General features: G+C 41.2%; 1 protein-coding gene across 5 annotated transcripts in view; it reads right to left on the bottom strand.

Moving 5' to 3' along the window:
* Positions 1–20,636, bottom strand: part of ZNF608 (zinc finger protein 608) — an 84,107-nt gene that overhangs the window by 33,324 nt on the left and 30,147 nt on the right. For 4 of the 5 annotated variants that reach the window (XM_062600112.1, XM_062600109.1, XM_062600108.1 and 1 more), the window contains one exon: positions 12,155–12,410. The exons of the other annotated variant lie outside the window; for it this stretch is intronic. In XM_062600112.1, coding sequence (XP_062456096.1) covers positions 12,155–12,410 — 256 coding nt within the window. The remainder of the gene's footprint in view (positions 1–12,154; positions 12,411–20,636) is intronic. 5 annotated transcript variants of the gene reach the window in all.

The raw sequence follows: 20,636 nt of genomic DNA, 5'->3' as shown, positions 1-20,636 counted from the left end.
CATCCGTCTGCCACAAGCCTTTGGCAGAGGCTCCAGCCCTTGCGGCAGGGATGGCAGAAACAAACAGGTGCCAGGTCCTCGGTCACTGCCATCCACAGCATTAACATAACGTGGAACTGATGCTGGCTTGTGCCAGTTCGTGAACGTGCTGGCACTGGGGAGCACACACCATTCCTCCTTCTGCCTCTGCTAAATGGGAGGTAGCCTCCACAGATGAACAGGCCGAGCTGTTGAGGTCAATAACGCCTTCAGCTATTTGTCTGCTGAAGCCCTGACAAGTGATTCTCAGTTTATGGTAACATACCATGTCAAAATCATTACTTTTTCTTTTAATCTATAAATTAAAAACCCGTAGTAAAGACTTGCACAGCTTTTGTCTGTCTACCACTGCAGTGGTATACAGTAATTAATATACTACAGGTTTCTATTTCACAGATTAAAAAATAATTTGACTAGAAGCACTTTCAACAGCTGCCTATAAATCATCCCGCTTTGCTTGCAAAGTTCAACTCAAGAGTTATTGTGTCTATTGTGCATCTTAAGGTTCAAAGAAAGATTATTCATGCATTCATTCATAGCCAAGAACGTATCCCAGCAATGAAACTTACCCTTCAAAGCTGACCTAAGCTTAACCACTGCGTTGACTAAATAATTTAATTGCTCAATGATATGCTATATCCCTTTTCTGAAGACTGTATTTTTGGTGACTCGAGCTAGGATTATAACCAGTGGTATGTTAACAGCACAGATTCTAAAAATGTAAATGGTCGCTTTCCATAAACATTGCCAAACTCTGAATAAGGGAATAATAGGAATGCAAACAAATCTCGTAGTATACAGATAGGCTTTTTAAAGTATTTAAAAATTGTAAGGCTATAAAATTAGTTTTGTGGAACAGACAGAAAACAGATGAAAGCAAAGCTGTTATTTATAGAGAGCCCCTAATAAATGAGTAATGTTGCCAATATAAGAGCATTAATTCTGTCACCCACTTTTCATACCCACCAATTTATTTTCCTTTCTGCACGAGGTTTCTGCACCTTGATCTAATCACAAAAAGCCCAGTGAGCATTCTCAGAGGAGCCGGGAGAGTCTGCAAAGCCCCTGATCAACTTCTCCGGCCTTTCCGAAGCAGCTCTCCGGGGCACTAATTCAGCAAACATTCCAGCCTCTCCTAGCTACGCTAAGCCAATGCAACGAGACCAAAGATTAAGGAGAAGGGAAACAATTACATTGTGTGCTACTGCCAAGGATCCAAAGACTCTAAATCTCATTGAAGCTGAAAACAAATTAGCAGCTTTGCCTGCATCAAGCTGGCTGTCCAAATGGAGGTTGCTTTGCACAACCGCATTACTGACTGTGCTCCTCCAAGATAACGCTGGAGGGATACAAAAACATTTTCTCTAACTTATTTCCTGTCACTTTGTCTAGACCAACAGAACAGTTTGTAACTCAATCACCCCCTCCAACCTTGGAGCAAAACCAAGCATGGATTTACTCCTGCTCATCCTGCTCTGCCTTTTATTTTTAACCAATGTAATATGCCACTTCCTTGAGCAGAATGAAGGTAAGAATAAAGAAGTCAACTTTGTTTTCTGGTTCTTGTTTCATAGAAATGCACCTTCTGTGGGTAAATCTCGGTCTCTGTGCCACCTGTAATCTTTATCTGAAGGAGAAACTGCCTGTCAGTTCTTGTGGAAATAAATGAATGACATGCTGTACAGCTTCATTCCTACTGGCATTATGAAGGGGTTAGCGGACAAGGTGTACCGTTGTTCAAAATGTGATTTAGTGCCTACATCCTCTCTGGTCAGCAGCTTGAAGCACGTATCTCACTGTAACAAAGCAGAGGTGAGGGCTGCAGAACTGCATGCCTGGGAAAAGGGACAATTCAAAGAAATCAGTCCGAGCAGTTTTCAGGACAAACAGAAAACCAAGGAGAAAACTCCCAAATAAGACACTAAATCTAGTAAGTTTGTGGCAGAAAATTTGCAAAAGAGCTACACTGGAAAGAAGTGCCTGCTGTTAGATGAGTGCCTTGGGCTTTCAGGCAGAAGCTGGGCAGAAGATGGAAGCGCTGTGGAGGCGTCTCAGGCTTGCACTGGCATCTGTGAGGAGAACTCTGCTGCCTTCCCCGCCAGAACTGGGTTTGAAGGCGGTCCCAGATAGTTCTGTTTCTAGCAGACTCTGACTAGCCAATTTAATTAGAAACAAACCATGGTGTCACTGTGTTTCAAGAGCAGAATGTTTCACTCCCGTCTTAACTAGCTCTTGACTCTTGAGGAAACAGGGCCCAGTTAGGGTTTGCACAAAATTGGCCAAGCTGAGGAAGTTCAGAAGCAGCTACTGTCCAGGGGCTACACTATAAAGCCACTTAAAAGTCACACATGCCCTCTAATGTGCTTATAAACATTAAAGGTTTTTAATTTTTACAAGATTACCAAATAAGATGTTTTCCTTCCTTTACACAATAATGGAAAATGAAAGACTTTTTGAAGTGCATTTGGGTGATGCTGAAATGCCATTCTGTATTTTAGAATCCATGAAACAATAATATGATTTTCTGAAGTAACGAGCATCAGGAGCTTCCACTGATCTTACTGCAGGTTGTATCATCTCTAAATACAGGCTGCTACTGGGGAATTGTTCCAACCCTGGATTTGTTCCTTCTCTCTCCCCCCCCGACCCTTTCTTTTTAATTGCTTTGAACTCCTGTAGCCATTGATAGTTCTTACTCTGAAGCTGAGCCAAGTCTCATGATAGCCAGAAGTCTTTCTGGCTGAACCTGGCTTAGATGCAGACAAGGGGAAACTTGTACTGGCTTCACTGCCACCAGTCCTGGTTTGAGCAAAAGTTCTCAGGAAGCAAATATGAATTCATTGCAAAACTTTTTCAGAAATCCCAGAACCTTCAGTCATAACTTTCATGACTTTAACAAAATCGCAGAGAATAATCTGAAAACTTTTTTTTTTTTTTTTTTTTTTTTTTTTTTAATCCGTAACACACATTAGAAGTGATACTCTTCTAAAAGTTAACATCAGCTTACCTCTTCCCTAAGGAAAACAGCTCATTCAGTGAAACCTGAGACTCTTCTTTCTATTTTTAAAATCACCCAGTTAGAGGGGGTCACACAGCCTTAGGCTTTAAAGATCCACAAAAGCCAACTCTACATGAATGCAAGGTTAGGAAGTTTAGGTTCAAACACTGTAGGGGAAAGTAAACAGGCAGTAAAACATAATTAATTGCTTCAACTTACTTAAAGGCAGTTTTAAAGTGATTGGGAGAAAAAATACCTCTGGATTAACTGAAGATTTATCTGAAACTGCCTCTGCTTGAAACTGTTTCTCCACAATGCTTGTTTCAGTGTTAAGGATCATGATAGAACTGCCATCTACTCACACATAACTTCTTTTTATTAACGGAAATCTTTATGTCATTAGCTGAGAGAAAATCAAAACAGCCTGACCTGGTTGTTATGGCTATATAGAAACAGCCCCCCAACCAGAATAAATCCCTTAAATACAGTTAAATATCAGGTAAAGGAAAGCCCTAGTAACCTTCTCAAATAAAAGACTATTTAACAAGTAATAGACATCTACCCCCCAAAAAATCTGTAACCTCAGATGATGGGGAAAAGAAGGTTTTCTTAAATTATTTTTTCAATTAAACTTTTAACAAGCAATTAATTCTGTCCTTAAAAAATTAATTCTATAACCTTTTATCTCTATAGCTATATCCATTTAAAAATTCTTCAAGATTTAAGTTTGCATCAAGAAAATACAAACAAATGTTAATGTTGATATAAACATTTCTGTCTTAGTTGATACTCCTTCACAACACAGATTTAAAACAAAGTGCTCCAAAGTGGGCCTTTTCTCCTACCTCCCGATGTTATTTTTTCCCCTAAATCCGATGGAGTTTGGGACTTCAGATGAACCTTAGATCAGGGTTTCCATTGCAGCGCTAGCTTTAATAAACCCAGACCTGTTTTTTCGGTCTAAATCAAGAAAGCTATTTCCCTTGAGTTTTTCCTTTTTGATATTCTTCATTTTCACCCTCGACCCCTGCCTTTTCTCTCCCCCTCTTTTGGAACAAATATAGTCTGTTCTCAGATATAATCTTTTAGTCACCCTGAAGGCCAAAGAACCCTTTGCTGTTCAAAATTTTTAAATGGAGGATTTCCTTGTGCTTCTGGGATTGTCTCTTCTCACCTCTAGTTCCAGACTAGTGGCTACCTACTCCTATTTCTGTAATAATTTGAATGAATTATGAATATGCCCTCAGGGTGAAGAAATGTAAGTTCCCATCAATCCTAAAGCACGAAAAGCTGGATATTAAGCCAGATGTTGGTATTACAGAGGCTTGTCAGTCCCAATACCAAAAGTAGACTTTTACTACACAACCCAGAAGGCAAAAAAAAAAAAAAAAAAAGCAGAACCCCTACCCCAAATCACACCTTTCTTACTAAGCTGCTATTAATCTGTATTAGTAAAACATGCAGTCCAGCAATAGACCCCCTCATTCTCCACACTGTACAACGCAAGCAAAACTTATGAGCATAACAAATTAGAAGACCGCAGCTTGTCCTAACCAGTTAAACTATATACAAAATTGTCATAGAGTGACTGTGAGAACATCTTTAAATAAGTGGTTTAATCCTTGAGTCACACCAGTTAGAGATAGCATTTCAACTGTGTTTTCATTCCTTCCTCCCATGGTATTTGTTCAGTAAGAAATCACTTGCACGCACACACACTTTCTTCATTAACAGGCATCCCTCCTCCCCCTCGCTGTCCACAAACCCAAACACCACATGTTGCAAGTATTTTGTATTGAAATGGTCTCATTCCTAAGCAAGCTGCAGCTATTGTGATTTTGCTTTTGAGTAGTAAATGCTCAAAACTGTTGCTCTTCGTAAAGCAGCTCCTTCAGTGTTCATAACCTCACTGCTTGAGCAGGCTCAGTTTCATGTTCAAATAGCTCGAAGCCAATGTTTCCAATCTCAATTATCTGCCTTCCTTTCTCTGTGCACCCACCCTGCCCCCATATGCTTGTTTGCAAAAGGGATAATTTTCTATGTATGTACAAGCAGTGCAGGGAGCCTTCCTCCGCAGCAGTCTGGCAAGATACAGCTTTTTATGTGAACACTGTCTGGAATGTGTTAAGTTTTTTTTCACTCTCTGCCTTGGGTTATACCAAGATAGTTGCAATCCATCTTCTCACTGAGCTGTAAAAAGTGGCACTTGCCAGTTCTCTTCAGACAAGCTGTCTGTTCCTGCCCTGGCTGAAGAGATGCTTTGGATATTCTTGGGCAGTTATGTCACTCTGCTGTGGCTATGCTCTGCTCACCATTACCTCTCTATCTGTACTGTGAAGCAACATGACCAGCAATAGGTGATAAACAAATTACACCCTCCTCCACGCAGTACAGATGCACAGCCATACAATACGTAAAGACACATGATAAGAACTAAAGCGCATATATGCTTTAGGGAGGAAAGCTGGCATTTAAAATCAAATTTAACATTTAACAACAACATCTTTACTCACATTTCCTAGGTGCTTTTATTTCAAGTGTCTGCACAGCCTTAAAAAAAATCTGCTGACTGAAGTGACAGTGTTGGGAAGGAAAGAGAGAGGAGATGAACCAACTTGACTTCTCCGCTGCATATAAAAAGCCTGGAAAGTAGAAGTGGTTCTGGTTTTTGTCCTCGCTTTTTTTCAAGTTTTCCCTGTTACAGATCTTCACTACTCTGTGATACCTAGACAAATAACCTCCAACTTAAATTAATGATAAAAGGAAAGACTAATTGAACATCTCTGGAAAAAGGAGCGCTTTGTTAAAGAATCAAAATTAAATTGGAAGAGGTCAAAATATCCCCCGCTGACATATAACTCTGCCAGCAGGGAACACCCAGCATCTATTTCACATTTCTCCTTCACTAAGAAGGTTTGTATGGACACGATTTATCTCCTGTTTGCTGTCAGCTAAGAGCCTGCAAAGGTTTGGTTACCGTAGCTCAGCTGATTCATGGCAACTCATTAAAGCCACATCAACTCAACCATGTACCTGGGTCGTAAGAGTCAGTCCCAATGGCTTAAAACCACTTTAAGGGGATTCTGTTGATACACAGGGACTTGCCTTTAAAATTACTATTTGCTTCAATTATCTAAGATGAAAACACTAACAAATAGACAAGATGTAGTAGTGCAATTTGGAAACTGAAGGCTGTATATGTAACAGTTACTTGGTTCCTTGGTTGACTTGGGTCAGAACCGGTTCCATTCTCGGTTTTCTGAGCACAAACGTTTTGCTGCAGTTGTGTCAGAGCCCTAAAACCTGTCAGTATAAAACTCCTGCCGTGCTGCCTCAGACCAAGCAGTGTACCTAGCCTCACCAGCTTGCCTCTGACAGTGGCCAGCACTGAACGTTTCAGAGAAACACGTAATATGTACACTGCAGGAGCCAGTCAGAGCACAGTGTCAGAATTTATACCCTTAAACAAGCGCATACACTGATCAGATAAAGTCAGGCATATCGGTGAAGTGACCGGCAAGGCACCTCAGCACACCTACTGCCAAATCCCTCCCACGAGCCAAACCCTGTAACACTACTCTCAAACTCCTCGCGGACTCGCTGTTTACATCCAGAAGTTCGATCTCCCAAACTCCTTTTGTAAAGGGCTGCCGTAAGAGCATGGCACAGGTTTGCATGCCAGCCTGACTCCCCATGGTGAGACAGGGCCCATTTCTGCTTTGCTACAAGCTTTGGTGTGGCATATAGTAGGGGTCAGGCTGAAAATACCCCAGGAAATAAAACGAGACAGTTGAGGTACCTCAGAATTAGGTACCTCAGCCTTCCTCAAGTCCCTTAACTTACGGGGTCTGCTATTTCAAACAGTAAAAAGAGGAACAATAAAACTTAACACTCAAAAGTACAAAACAGAAGTGTGTCTAGATTTTTTCTGAATAGACTGCATTTTGATATTTGCAGATGTTCACAGTGGTCAGCAGCTGGTTCACATGAGTAGAACAGAGCTGGACTTCAGGTATTCTCTTAAGGTAGCTGGCCAAAAAAGGCACCTCCTCTGCGAACCTCTTCCCTCTACCACAGATGTAAGGAAGCCTCATTTCTGAACTTCTCCTGTGTTTCTCTCCCCTAAAAATCCCCACTGCCTTTACAGCTCTGTGCTGGACATGGGAAAGAATACCAGGCTGCTGCTCCCCATATGCAGCAAGTCTATGCTCTACATTGCTCAGAACAGAGAGAAACTAAGTGCGCTGAGCTTGAAAGCTTGTCTGTTTTCTCAGCTGTATCACTTGGTTTAATAAAGCATATTACCTCTCTCTATAAACCTTGCCTGAACTTAAGATGACAGTGTTGATTTAATCATGTTTGTCTGAATTTCCATGGTTTATTTTAAGGTTCTTTGATGAAAGAGATTAGAAAAACAAAAACAATTTTCTCTAATTTCTGCATTTGTTTACTTACACGTTTGACAGTGCTTTCAACGTTACAAGTTTCTTTGTTTCATCATGCCTTTGTATTTGTGAAAGTAGGAAAGTGCGATTGTTAAACCACAAAAAATGCTAAGGGGAATCACAGGCAGTCAGACTACTTCTGATTCTTTTAATTCTATATACACATACACACCCTTGCTTATGCACACAAGTACGAATACATATAGAACTAAAGAGATTTCAAACTGACTGCATTCTTTTCAAACAGTTTTTGCAAACCTAACACTGTACAGTAAAAAACAGCGGAATCAGGCTCAGCTCTGTGCAATAGGTATGTTTTCAAAACGATGCCTATGCATACAAAATGCAAATGTGGCAGGCGGGGAAACCCATCCGTGACAGGTATCAGCACGCCTCTGTGTAAATTATGTCTTCTCCTTTCTACTGGCAATTTCTGCAAAAGAGTGTCAGAACTGATGACAGTACCCATCTGGAAGACCCCCGCACTGAAACCCCATCAGATTTCCAAGATCCAATATAAAATTGCTGCAACCCCCAGATTCCTAGTTCTCATGTTTGACAACCAAACCGGAGTTTAAAAGCCAACACACTAACGCTGACAAGGGAACTTTTTTTTTTTTTTTAAAAAAAAAACGTTTCTCCATTATTTATGGCCAAACAACAACGGCAAGTTGTACCCAAACTGCACAAAGAGGAAGGATGTCAGCGCAGCAGCGCGAGGAGCCGAGCGCGGCGCGCTGACAGCTCGCTCTGCACACAAAGGCGGCGAGGTGACGGATGGCTGTCTCCACCGCCGCCTTCAAGCAAACAAGACATCAGCAGAACAAGCGCTCCTCACCACTGCAAGCTGACTCCACTACTAGATGCAGCACCAAAAGCAGGACATGACCCCAGGCAACCGACTGTGAGAAATAAAACCAAAAAAAAAAAAAAGCTCTAAGCAATTTAGAAAGTTGGCTGGTGGTTTCCCTTTTTCTGGGTCATTTTTGTTTCCTCTAGGTGGTAAGAAACAATTACTGCTCTCGTCAGAGCTGCTTTCCCAGAAGATAATTACATCGTTTAGCAAGTACCTGATTCTAGATTAACCTTGTTTCTCAAAATAGAGAAATACAGACTTTTAGCGGTTGTTTCCCAGGGAAAACACGGAGTATCAGAAGAACCAACCAACCAAAAAGCACACTCCAGTAACCCTACCAAGCTGCTTGATGTAATGGATTTTTACTGTTACTGAATAGTAGCTCAGGGTATCAAATATCCACACCAGCTGCCAGCTTTCAGGTTGACTTGGTGATAAACTATTTCTCATTCCACTACTGCAAGGTAGCCTCAACCAGTTTCTTCGTTTGCCCCCTGCCAGCCATTAGCACCACTTTGAATACAGACCAAGTCACAGCCAAACAAGGATGTTACGCATAAGGAAACGCCTCCTGTGCCAGCATGTAAGAATTAAACGATACACAACTGTGAGCAGTGCAACTGAGACATGCCCACGTGATAACCAGCCTTCTCAGTCAATTATATTAGTAAAACCACAGCGATGGTTAGTTACAAAGCCCCGTAATCAAATGTGACAGACTTCAGATGCCAGCTTCCCTCTACACATCTTAAGATTGAAACACTCCGGGAAAAACGGTCTCATTTATTAAATCCACTGATCACATCAGCTGCATAGATTGGCATGGGATAAATGAAAAGAGCTGTAGTAGTAATGCTGTCTTTGATCAGCCACAATTTTGTCTGAAATCCAATGCGTTTCCTCCCTTCCCCCCCACCCCCGGACTGATTATCTTAAAAATGTGAATAACAAAACCAAGCACTATCCTTCTTGTGACCTTGAAGAACAAACGCAACAGAAGGTGACAGCTTGTTTAACATCCCTAGAAGAAAACCAGTTAGATCAGATCCTGAAAACCTTCACAGCCGGAATTCCCAAGTACACGCTTTCTCTTCTGGAGAGCAGGATTGGCGTTAGTAGTAAGAGCTACATAAACTGCCCGATTTCGTCTTCCTCTGCTGCCTGCGCTGTTCTCATTCTGACTCCGATCGCCACATCCTTTCGGTATTTGCATTCCCGCTGCTAGCCGGGGCAGCGCGTGAAGGCTGCCCAGCACGCCCATGGGGCTCGTAGTTCCCGTACGCTGCAGGGCACGCGGACAGCCTCCAAGCGGACTCTACCTGCCTCGCGAGCCACCTTACGGAAAGGCTAAATCATTCAAATATCGCAAAACACGGGCCACCGGCAGCAATCCCTGCACCTCAGCTTCTTCGCTTTACCGTTTCACCTTAAAAAAGCCATCGCATATGCAGACAGATAGATGTCAGTTCGCATGTGTGTTTTGTTAGGCCTTGGAGAGCAGTGGAGGGGGCGGGTATGAATGAAGCCTATGGGCATCACAAAAGAAACTTGTGTTTCAGCTGGACATTGTGAACACCACAACGGTTTTAGATCTCGCCAGTCGCAGTGATTCCAGTTAGAGTATTCTGGATTTACACCAATTTAGCAAAGGTCAGGTTCTGGCCTAATTAAAGTCCAAATCATAACTGCAGAAAATGAGTATCTGATAATCGTCCTCTGTTAAAGATAAATAAAAGACCCATCTGCATCCTGCTTTTTAAAATTTGGCAGACACAGCTTCTTGCAAGCTGCTATATAGTTGCTTTCATGAACATATCAGGAAATTTGAAAACAGTTAAATACATACATGCTCATGTGCCCCAAGCATCAAAACTAAATTAAAATGCAAAACTGATTATTAGGAAGTCATTTTTTGTAATACAAAGTGAATTGAGAACACTTTGTGGGGGGGAGAGATACAGTAAAAATAATGACATTTTCTTCAGTAAAGCAGGCTCTCAAACAGTAACACTTCTCTAAAAGAAACCCATACCTATTATCTTCAGTCTTTTAAACAATCCACACTCTACCTGTATCACTAGGGTGGTGTTTTAAAATCCCATTTTGTCTATTCCTGTAGTCCCTCACACCTGTTACGTCACTACACACTGTTTGTAAACCCGTGGAAACCGGCACATTCGAAACCATTTCACTCGAGCCCGTCTGCATTGCACCCTCAGTTGTTTCAGAAAATTGTTTTAGACAAACTGGGAAAAGGTTAAGGGAGTTAATTTCCATTAAATAACATGAGCTTTTAAACCAGACGAGCGCTGAGAAAATGCTAAATGGAATGTCATCCTGGCCAGAATGCACTTCTTTAAATACTTCATTTCTGGTGCCAAACCTTTAACAAGGCAGGCTTCTTAAATTCAGTGGGGGTCAGAAGTTTAGTTTATTCAGCAAGAATAACACTATTAACAGCTACTGCTCTTTCATGTCACCACAGTTAACGCCCACACATTCCAGCACTGGTTAATACAGGCCAGTCAAGGAAGATTGGAGCTGCTAAGGGCAGTCATCTCTGCAGGGATATTTTAAAACAGAATTTATACTGTGCTTTAAAAACAATCTAAAGGGATCAATCTACCTTATGAATCTGCTGTAGACATAGACAGAGAGAAAGATGGATGGATGAGAGCATATAAAAGCAAGTAAATCTGACTCTCTATATTGATTTTTGAGAGGACAGTGTAGAGCACTTTGGTGAGGTCTTATATATCACTGGAAAGGACCAAATGCTGCTGTGCATATGTCTGAAGGATGTCAGGATTTATCGTGAAGCAATGCACCGCTGTATTCTTTCATTATGTTCTTTCGTAAATAACCTTGTTTTCACGGCTGAGGAAGGCAGACCATTGCAAATTAAATACTCCTCAATACAAACAAGAGAAAGCAATCACAGGAGGACTCTCGAGCAGCTGTAACTGGAGAAATGCACCACTATTAAATCAAAAATTGCAGGAGCTTAAAGTACACATGCAGTATTTTTAGCATTAACAAGAGAAAGCTGGTATTTTAATAATGAGCTTTGAAAACCAGAATGGAAAAATCTGCATATCACAGCATAATCCTCTTTTTACTGACTTTGTTCTCATCACAGCCAGTCACTGTGGAGCACTCTCCAAAGCTCCCCAGCGCTCCTGCTTGGCCAAACACCGACCAAGCATATTCAAGACATCAGTCTGGTTTAGCTAGCACTTCTTCACTGGATGGAATGTTTCTCTTTGAACACGCATGTTTTCCTCCTAAAACATGTTTCAAGCAACCAGAATGCATACAAAATCACAACATCGAATAGTTTTTAAGAGGGCTCTGGGGCCTCTATTCCTGTGTAATGGTGACAGTTTTGATCATAGGATCTCAGTTCCAGAATTATTCAGCTTTGTACACTTTCACCTAAACTCTTCATATAGCCACTCCCATCCTTATATTCCCCTCATGTTGTAAATTTAATTTAACTAAGATCCTTCTGTTTAGCATATTTATGCTATTCTGCTAGCTATTTTTTAATATGCTTTTCTGAATATACCATTAGAAAACAATTCGGTTTCAAAATGGAATTATCTGGTAGGCCATTTGGAAAATCTGATTGTTTAAATTAAAAGTTGTTGTTTTCTATAAAAGAAAACGCTCACCAGCTTAGCTACAAAGCTGTGACTGCCATTGCACGCAATGGCATCCCAACAGATTAGCGAGGCCCCAGTTAGAGTCCAGGCAGATACAGCAGTCTCCTCATTAACACATCTAATAGACAAGCCTAATGAAAAAACAATTTACCTTCTTCAGTTTCATGCCACACAATTCCTTCCAAGTTCACGCTGGTCCCAGGCTCACAGGGTCCAAGGCATTCGGGTTCTGTTACTACTCCAACCTCGCAAGTATTTACACCCACTGAACGAGTCCGTACCAAAAGCTGCTCGACTGGTGCTGCAATATTGGATGAAGATGGGGAAAAGTAGGAAGGCAGAATCTGAGGTGTGATACTGCTGGAAATCGGAGGTGGAGGTGCAGGCACTGTAAACAGGGGATCAACCTGAAAACAACAGACAAACTTACTATAATGGTGCTGTGAGATTTCAAACAAAACAAAACAAAACAAAACAAAAAACCAAAACAAACAAAAAAAACCCCCAGTTTGCTTAGACTGCATTTGTGTATGCAGGGATTTGGCATTATCATGGGTGATTTCAGTCTTAGGAGCCCATCCTTTTTTTTTTTTTTTTTTTTTTGGGGGGGGGGGGGGGTTAAAAAAACATCAGCCCAAAAGCTGCACATGAAAAATTAAGCACAAAAAAATCTATCATGCTAAACACGCAAATTGCTACGTTTCTACAAGACTATTCCCTGTTGTCATAGATCGCTAGCATGAAATAATAATAAAAATTAAGAAAAAAAGGATTAAAGCCACTTTTTTCTTGGCACTGACAGAGATTGATTTGTGAATGGAAATTAATTTTGCAAACTGGGAACTGCGTTTTCTATTAAAAAAAACATTTAGAAAGACAGTACAAAGACATATAAACGCCTTTTTTTCCCTGTGTATCACAGAAAAAAATAGCACTTGGAACAATTCTAATATCCATATGCCATCAAACATCATCTCTTGTCATCCAATCATTTAAAATACATTAGGATCACCCACCTAACAGCTTACAGATAACATTTTCATCTTTCTACTTGAAATAACAGATGAGGACTTTTACACGAATCTATCCAACCCCTCTAATTTCTACAAATTTCCAAAATGTGTACGTGGAAAAACGCAACTTGCCAGACGACCAGCCTGTACCCAGCCAGTTCACACAGCGACACGATCTATATATGAATTGAAAGAGTTACTGGTCTTTCATGGCTTCCAATACAACCAGGAAGAGATTTTCTGTACACAGGTTTGGTGCTGAAGTTGCTCAGTATTTTATGGTGGCCGTAAGGTCCTTTGTCACATAAGGATTGAATGAGGAACATTAAATGCGGAAATGAGTGCACCCACTTGAGTAGCTGGTGATCCTCCACCACCTTCTTGTCCGTGCCACTCGGAGATCCTCCCTCGATCTGTTACATACCGAAACTCATGTTTGTTTGGCCCACTGCATCATACATTTCACACCAAGAAATCCTTCTTCAATCCAAAGGTTTAAAATAAACAGCACTACCTGCTTTCAAATTAAATACCTTTAAGTCTGTGTTGCTTTTCATTCCGGGCCCCAACAGAAAAGACAGCCCATCTCACAGCACATGGCAACCTAGGGTTCATTTAAGTGTATCTTAATGTGGCTCAAAGGTAATTTTGCTTTCTTTTAAACAGGCAAAGAGAGGAAAGGACTGAAGGGCATATCCTCGTGTCACGTACTCTTTGTAACCCATATCAGCTCATTTAATCATGTGGTCGCTTTTCATAGTGAGAAAATAAAATGGAAATCAAAATTGTAAAGAACTTCTTAAAACACCAAATGACCCTTCCAATTGTGGATCCCTTTTCATCCTTTTTCTTTAAGCATTATTCAAACAAACTGAGAACCAGCCCTTCTCAACTGTGCACTCAAGCCTAAGGGTGCTAAATATATTTAAGTTCTGTATGATCTCTTTTTGTTTTTGTTCTACCTGATGATAAGCAAACACACACACACACAAAAAAAAAAAAAAAAAAAAAAAAAAAAAAAGGAAGAAGAAGAAGAAATCTGGATTCTGATTTTGATTACAATTTTTTTTTTTTGCTTTGTTTTTAATTAGGAGCAGCTCTGCTGCAGTGGAGCAAGGAATCAGACTTCCTCGCTTTATCCCGCTCCGTTCGCCGCGGCGGGTTTGGCAGAGCGCCGGCGAGGCCGCTTTGCGGAGCAGGCGGATCAAACGTCGGGTGAGCCCCGAGAGCAGCCGTTTCTTGCAAGCCCTCCCGGAGCGAGGGAAGGGTGACGCCTAACCCCATACGCACCTGCCGGGAGAGAGGGAGGGGACGCTGCGCGTTTTGTGCCCCGTGGTCGCCGGCTCTCGGGGGCCGAGGGGAGGCCAATGATTAGGCAGCCCCACGCCCTGGTAGAGCCAGCGCAGCGGAGGCAATGCGGACCCCCGGCAGAGGTTAGAGGAGCTCTCCATGTATTTTGCCTCCAGCCAGAAGAGAGAACTGGCAGCTACGGGGAGCCTGGGTGCTCCAGGAGCCAACCAAGGCCGAATTTACGGCCTGCTTCCAGGTTTGCATGCTGCTTTGGAAACCTGGGCAAAAGCTCCCAGGACCCAGCACCCTGCCGCAAAACACACTCGTCCCAAAGCCAGGGGAAACAAACCAAATGCTTGCTGTTATCGTACTAAAACAGCAAATGTTTTACATGTCTGCAGAAGAAATTAGTAGGCCTTGTGTTCCCTTTTCCAAGCATTACAAGCAGGGAGGGGGAGCCAGAGAAGAAAGCCCAGCTCCAATGCTGTCCCCTGCTAAGTTCTTTGTTACAAATATTTGTACTTAGTTCTGGTTTATTTTGACTTGCTCATAAACGTTCACATTTTCCACTAAAATCACTTGGAGCAGACAAGGCCAGAAAAGCGGCCACTGCTGCAAAGGGGACCGTTACTCTGTCCAACCGGAACACTAAGCCTTTAGTCACAAAGTAAACGGACAGATGTCTGTTGGCCCTGACGGTCACGTTCGTTGTGCAAGGACAACCTCCCTCGTGAGAATAGATACGCAGAGCTTAAACATCACTCCGTTTTCCCCCGTTTTCAAATTATCCCATCTTGCTGGATAACCAGACCATCGGCAGAGCAAAGCAGAGGCTCTTGGCAATACTGGAGGGACGCCGTTGCTCTCCTGAATCCTCCGAAGGGCACTGATGTAAGCGATTAGCAGCCAAGAGAGAGGCGGGAAGGCGGCCATCTCCAGCGGAAAAAAGGCACATAAGTCTAAACATCTGGTGGTGGCAGTCTGTCAAGCTGAGGAAAGTTAATGTCAAGAACAGACGCTCTGCAGTTTCTCACTGTTATTTTTGCGTGATTATTCCCAGGTGCTGGTGCACGCCGAGCAGTAGCCTGGCTATTTATCACACCAGAGATTCCAATAGGAGGACAACAAGCTAAACCTGAGCAAGGTTATTTACACAGATACTCTCTGAATGCACATAATCAAAGGGCTCCCAACCAGACAGAAATATTCAAGCGGCATTTTTTTCATTCACCTCGTTTCAAGGACTTTCAAGAGCTGATTAGCACCAAAGGCTACCAAGCGGGAGCGTTATTTGTGGCAGTGCTCCAGCATCAAGGGTTTGTTTGTATCTGGCAGTGATGGTTCCTGGCAGTGGAAAGCACGAGCAAGGGATAGGAAGCTCTCCACAAAGCCCCCTCCACCCTAGAGAGGGTACAAAGACATTTTGGTGGCTGCATCACCTTAGTCTGTAAGTGGGAGAAGGTATGGAAGACAGAAGACATGTCACCCCAACCAGGAAGAGGAAAGCTTTCTAATATACAGGGATTTCCTACAGTCACCCCAATACTTTAATTTACGTGCTCAAATTAAGTTCTTCTCATGAAAGCTTATCTTCTGGATGCAATGTAAACCTCTAAGAACATGTTCGAAAATTAAAATTTTGTGTCCTTTGTGATTTCCTCATAACCAGGAAGGATCTGGTGGATAATGTGGAGCTCATGGCAGAAGGGACACTGATTTGAGCAGACTTCCTAGGTCAGAGTGCCCAACATCATGCTATCGCCATCACCCACATCCTAGTCCCCTTCTCGCAAGGATAGAAGGGCCTTATGTCTTTACAGGACACAGTCTCTTACCTACTCCTGTGGAAAAGCCCCAGGAGTGAAGGAAGAGTGGTAACCCAGAAACCTACAGGACCCTAATTTGTTACGGAACTAATCTGACCAAAAGGGGTTAGTTTCATCATTTTACTCAAAATAACCTAATTTTCCCCAGATACTTAAACAGATGGCTTTTGATTGTATTACCAAGTGGATGTATTCTTCATGCAAGCATTTCATTCAACTCTGAAGACTTTGAGGGTCTGTATCTGAAGTGTAAAATATGTTTGTCATAAATCACAACATGCAAGCTAAATAACTAATAGATCCCAAACTGTTCAACAGTGTGACGTGAACCATCAAAGTACACAAGCAGGTATATAACTGTAAAAATATATGTAGTTCCACCTTATTAATTAAAATACTCCTTTGGCAGTGATCTCTGAAGGACAGGAGACAGAGCTACCAGGCTAAGATCCATCAGGGTCACACACTCCTGCAGCGTCACTCAGCACATGATTTTGAAATGCACATGCCACACACCATTTAATCCAGGTACCACCATACAGCTCGAACCAAGGCATAGGAGCAGGTTCCAAGCTTGGGATAACCCCTTTCAAAAGGGCCCTGCTTTTTAAACTGAGAAAAATAAGCCCCGCCAGTTGGAGTGTCTGTAGAAAGAATGCAGAAATAAGAAGATCCCAAATCTATTATGGGATATACCTGAAAACAAAAACCTCACCCTTTGCAAAACTAAGCCCTTCCTTAAGAAAGGCTCCAACACAAGACTGAAAGGAATGAGAAACTTCCAGCCTTGAAATCCACAAGGACAAGTTCCTTAGAGCTACAAAGTAATACTCCACAGAATCACTATATCTGAAATGAAAAGCAAGAAGTAACAAAAAGCAGGAAATAAAGGAATTTGTCTCCATATGGAAGTGCTGCTTTTCTCCAAATTCCTTTGCCAAGATTTTAGGGTAAAAGGGAGATTAACCTGCTTCTGTATGAAGTATGCCCGCCCTGCCTTCACATGGTTATACAGCAACAAGGACCCCCAAAAGACCTCATTCTGATCTCATTCACAGCACCACAAACCAGAAGTAATGCTAATGAAATCAATAAAACTACTTTGGAAGAAAATAAATGTGGAAGAATGTAATACGTGAAAAAAAAATGTTTGTGTGCTCAGAAGTCTTATCTTTTCCAGGCATCTCACTGATCCAAGAAAAGATGCCTCTCTTCCCAACAAACCATGCCCCACAAAGAATTTGTGCATCTAAAAACCAAAGATATTCCACCCATATTCTACCACGTAATAAAAATGGCCCCTATGAAAAAAATCTCTTTGCATCTGAAAACTCTCAATTTAAAACTCAATTCAGGATTTTCTGCATCTAAACTCACCCAAGAAGCCACTCAAGAGCATTCTGCCCCCTGACTTAACAGAATTGATGTTTAAAAAAAAAATCAACAAAAAAAACCCCACTTCGTATCAGTTTTTAGAGTTTAATTATATCCTTGGAATCTCTGGTCATTTTCTAAAGACATTCTGTTTATTACAATACGTTTATTATTTAATAAAGACATTTAGATGAACAAACTTTCTACATCAAATTAATGGAGGGGGAAAAAAGAAGATCACTGTCATGTCTGGAAATTAGAAAGAAATATTACTTGCTTGGCTGTAGAAAGGAATTTTGATCACCAGACATGCAAATCTACAAGTCTTATATTCAACATACAGAAAAATCAGAGGAACTAAGGAGGTTAGTTATTATGGTCAATTGAACTAAGGCTCACAAGGGTTTGAAATGTGAAGGAAGGATGAAGGAGATTCAGACTGCCTGAATTTCACCCGCATTTTAGACTTAAGATCCTCTGCCTGAGAGTAATCCAAAAAATATGCTGTAGCATGGACAAGAAACCTGAGATGTAATTACGTTCAACTGACTAATACAAGTAGCATCTACTTGGACATTCCAAGTATTTCCTACTCTTAAAATGAACGTTTTCTGCTTCAATCGAGTAGTTAAAAAAGGGGAGAGGGCAAACAAAAAGACACCGCTAAAAAATCTGCTGCGCTATTCTTTCAGCAATTCACTCATGTCTGGAATAATTTCAATATTGTGTGTACCTTGATATTAAGCAAAATCTTCCACTTAGAACTCTTGCAATACTATTATTCTTTTACTAAAAGGAAAAGGGAAGTATTTCCCCTTTGCATTCAAGATCTTCTTACGCCACTCCAACCAACTGTGCAACCAGCAAATACAGTTCTGCCAACACCCGCTCTGTTGATGATTGTGTATTCCTTCTGCATACAGATTTCCAGACCTCCTCAGACATTGTGGGACTACATCAGCAGCAGTTCCACAGATATGGTAATGATAATGCTCTTTAGGACAATAATAACATACAATGATGATCACAATGGGAACTCAAATCTTTCAGTAGGGTCTAATGCAGATATAATGGTGCTAAACTATTCTGAACGTGGACTTTTAAGAGAGATCAATGAAAAACAAGAAAAACAACAGGCAAGGAGATTTTCTTGTTCTCCCTTATATCTTCTATTCTAGCTCAGATGCTTGGGATTTCCCAGAGCCATTCAGCCGTTTTAGTATGGGAAAGATTAGCATTTGACAGCTGCCGGCAATAACCTTCTGCCAAAGGCTGCATCTGTGAAAAACTGTATGTCAACTCTAACGTTTGGCAGAGGCCTGGGAGGATGCCCAGATTACCACCTGCAAATTTCAAGTAAAGACATTTCTCCTCTCTCAGTCCAAGAAAATCATATTGATTGAGATAACTCTGCTTGAAAGTCTCTAGAGCACCTTTCTCCATTAAAACTTGATTTCTCATAGTCAGTTTCTCAATCTGCTCTTCCAAACTTTTATGTCAGTCACTGCCTGACCTTCTGCTGAGCTTTAAAACAGAACAAGCACTGAAATTCCCTTAAGATCCCTATCCTGTCTAGACAGATTCACAATATTCCAAGTCAAGAAAGGAATTACTCTGTTTGTGTTTAGACAGAGTATTGGTAAGATGAGCTCCAGTATCAGATGGTGTCTTGCATCCGAATATGGTAATACTTGAGGCATAGTCATGTCCTGGTAAGGGATTAGACACTTCTTTACCTAGTTCTGTGACCTTCTGGAAAACTGAACGATGAAGATTTTAATTTTAAAGATGGTAATCACATTCTTTTTTTCCACAAGTTTCTAGACACAACCCCTTGGGGTTCTGAACCTAGATAAGATGAGGTATTTATGTATGGCAATTCCACAGCATTAATAATGCTGCCAATGTTCAGTTCTAACAGGTCTGAGACTTCGATGAGCAATGAAGCTATACTTGCTGTACCACTTACCAAGATTTCAATTTATCAAGGAAAGTTTTCCCATTCTGAATAGTTTATAGGAAGATAACGGATAATTGAATTGCACCACAACTGACTTCCTGACAGACTGTGGTATTTCTTTCCTCATATGTTTCCTTATATGTTTCCTCTTATGAGGAGGAAACTATTCCCTCTAAAATGTTTATTCTTTTCCTCTTTTTAAATTGAACGTGGTACTGATGTGAAATGTCAAACAGATAGTAGTCAAGAGTGAGACTAAAGGATCAAACTTACAATACAAGGTCAAATACACTATTTGGGAGTCAGTTGGGAAGATCTTCCCAAGTTTACTTACTATCTGCTTTAGCTTTAATTTTGGCATAGAGGAGAAACCTAAATTTGATGTTTAGTTAGTCCTCTTTTATGAAAGCAGCTAGACTATCAGCACCAAATCATTTGATTACAGGCCACTGAACCAGACAGCACATCTTTTCCTGTCTATGGCTTAGAAGTAGGTGACCTTGAGATCTCTGTTCTCATGTCCCTACCTCAAAGACATTAACTCCTATTGATTTTGCCTTAGTACCTTGGGATCCTCATTAGCATGCTATGTGAGCACCCAAACACAGACACAAGTTCATATTTGCTGAGTTCTAACTGGGGCTTGTGATACCTGTTTTGCTGAGAAAGAACAGAGAAATGGAGAGCACACAATTTCACTCAGAAAATCCCAAGCACCACAGCTGAAACATCTTGCGTTTCAGTACGTCAGCCTACCCTTAAACTTCCTCCTTTCTTACACTGTCTCACAGACTATTTTTACAGCCTGACAAAGTGATCAGCACCTGCTGCAAATGAAACGTCCCTTCTGTTCAAGCCAGAAAGCAAAAGAAATCATTAGTCCAAATATTCCACATTTCACGTCTGATATTCTAGTTACACGCACCTTCTATTCTCTGCTCTGACTGTACATATCCTTTTTATTCTATATCACTGCATGATGAGATTAGTAACAACAAAAACCAGTTCTTTCTACACTTGGTAGAAATTCAAATATTTTTCCCAACTAAAATAAAAATATAAACCTAATCTAAACTGTCATGAAATCATGAAATGCCCCTGGCAGTTCTATCAAAGTATATAGACATGTACAGACTCTTTGAAGAAATGAAACTGCAGTTTATCAAGTGT

This window comes from Rhea pennata, chromosome Z (assembly GCF_028389875.1).
Source record: "Rhea pennata isolate bPtePen1 chromosome Z, bPtePen1.pri, whole genome shotgun sequence".
NCBI classification, from domain to species: domain Eukaryota; kingdom Metazoa; phylum Chordata; class Aves; order Rheiformes; family Rheidae; genus Rhea; species Rhea pennata.
Note: the sequence above shows the minus strand (reverse complement) of the source record. Positions and strands in the feature narration are given on the sequence as shown.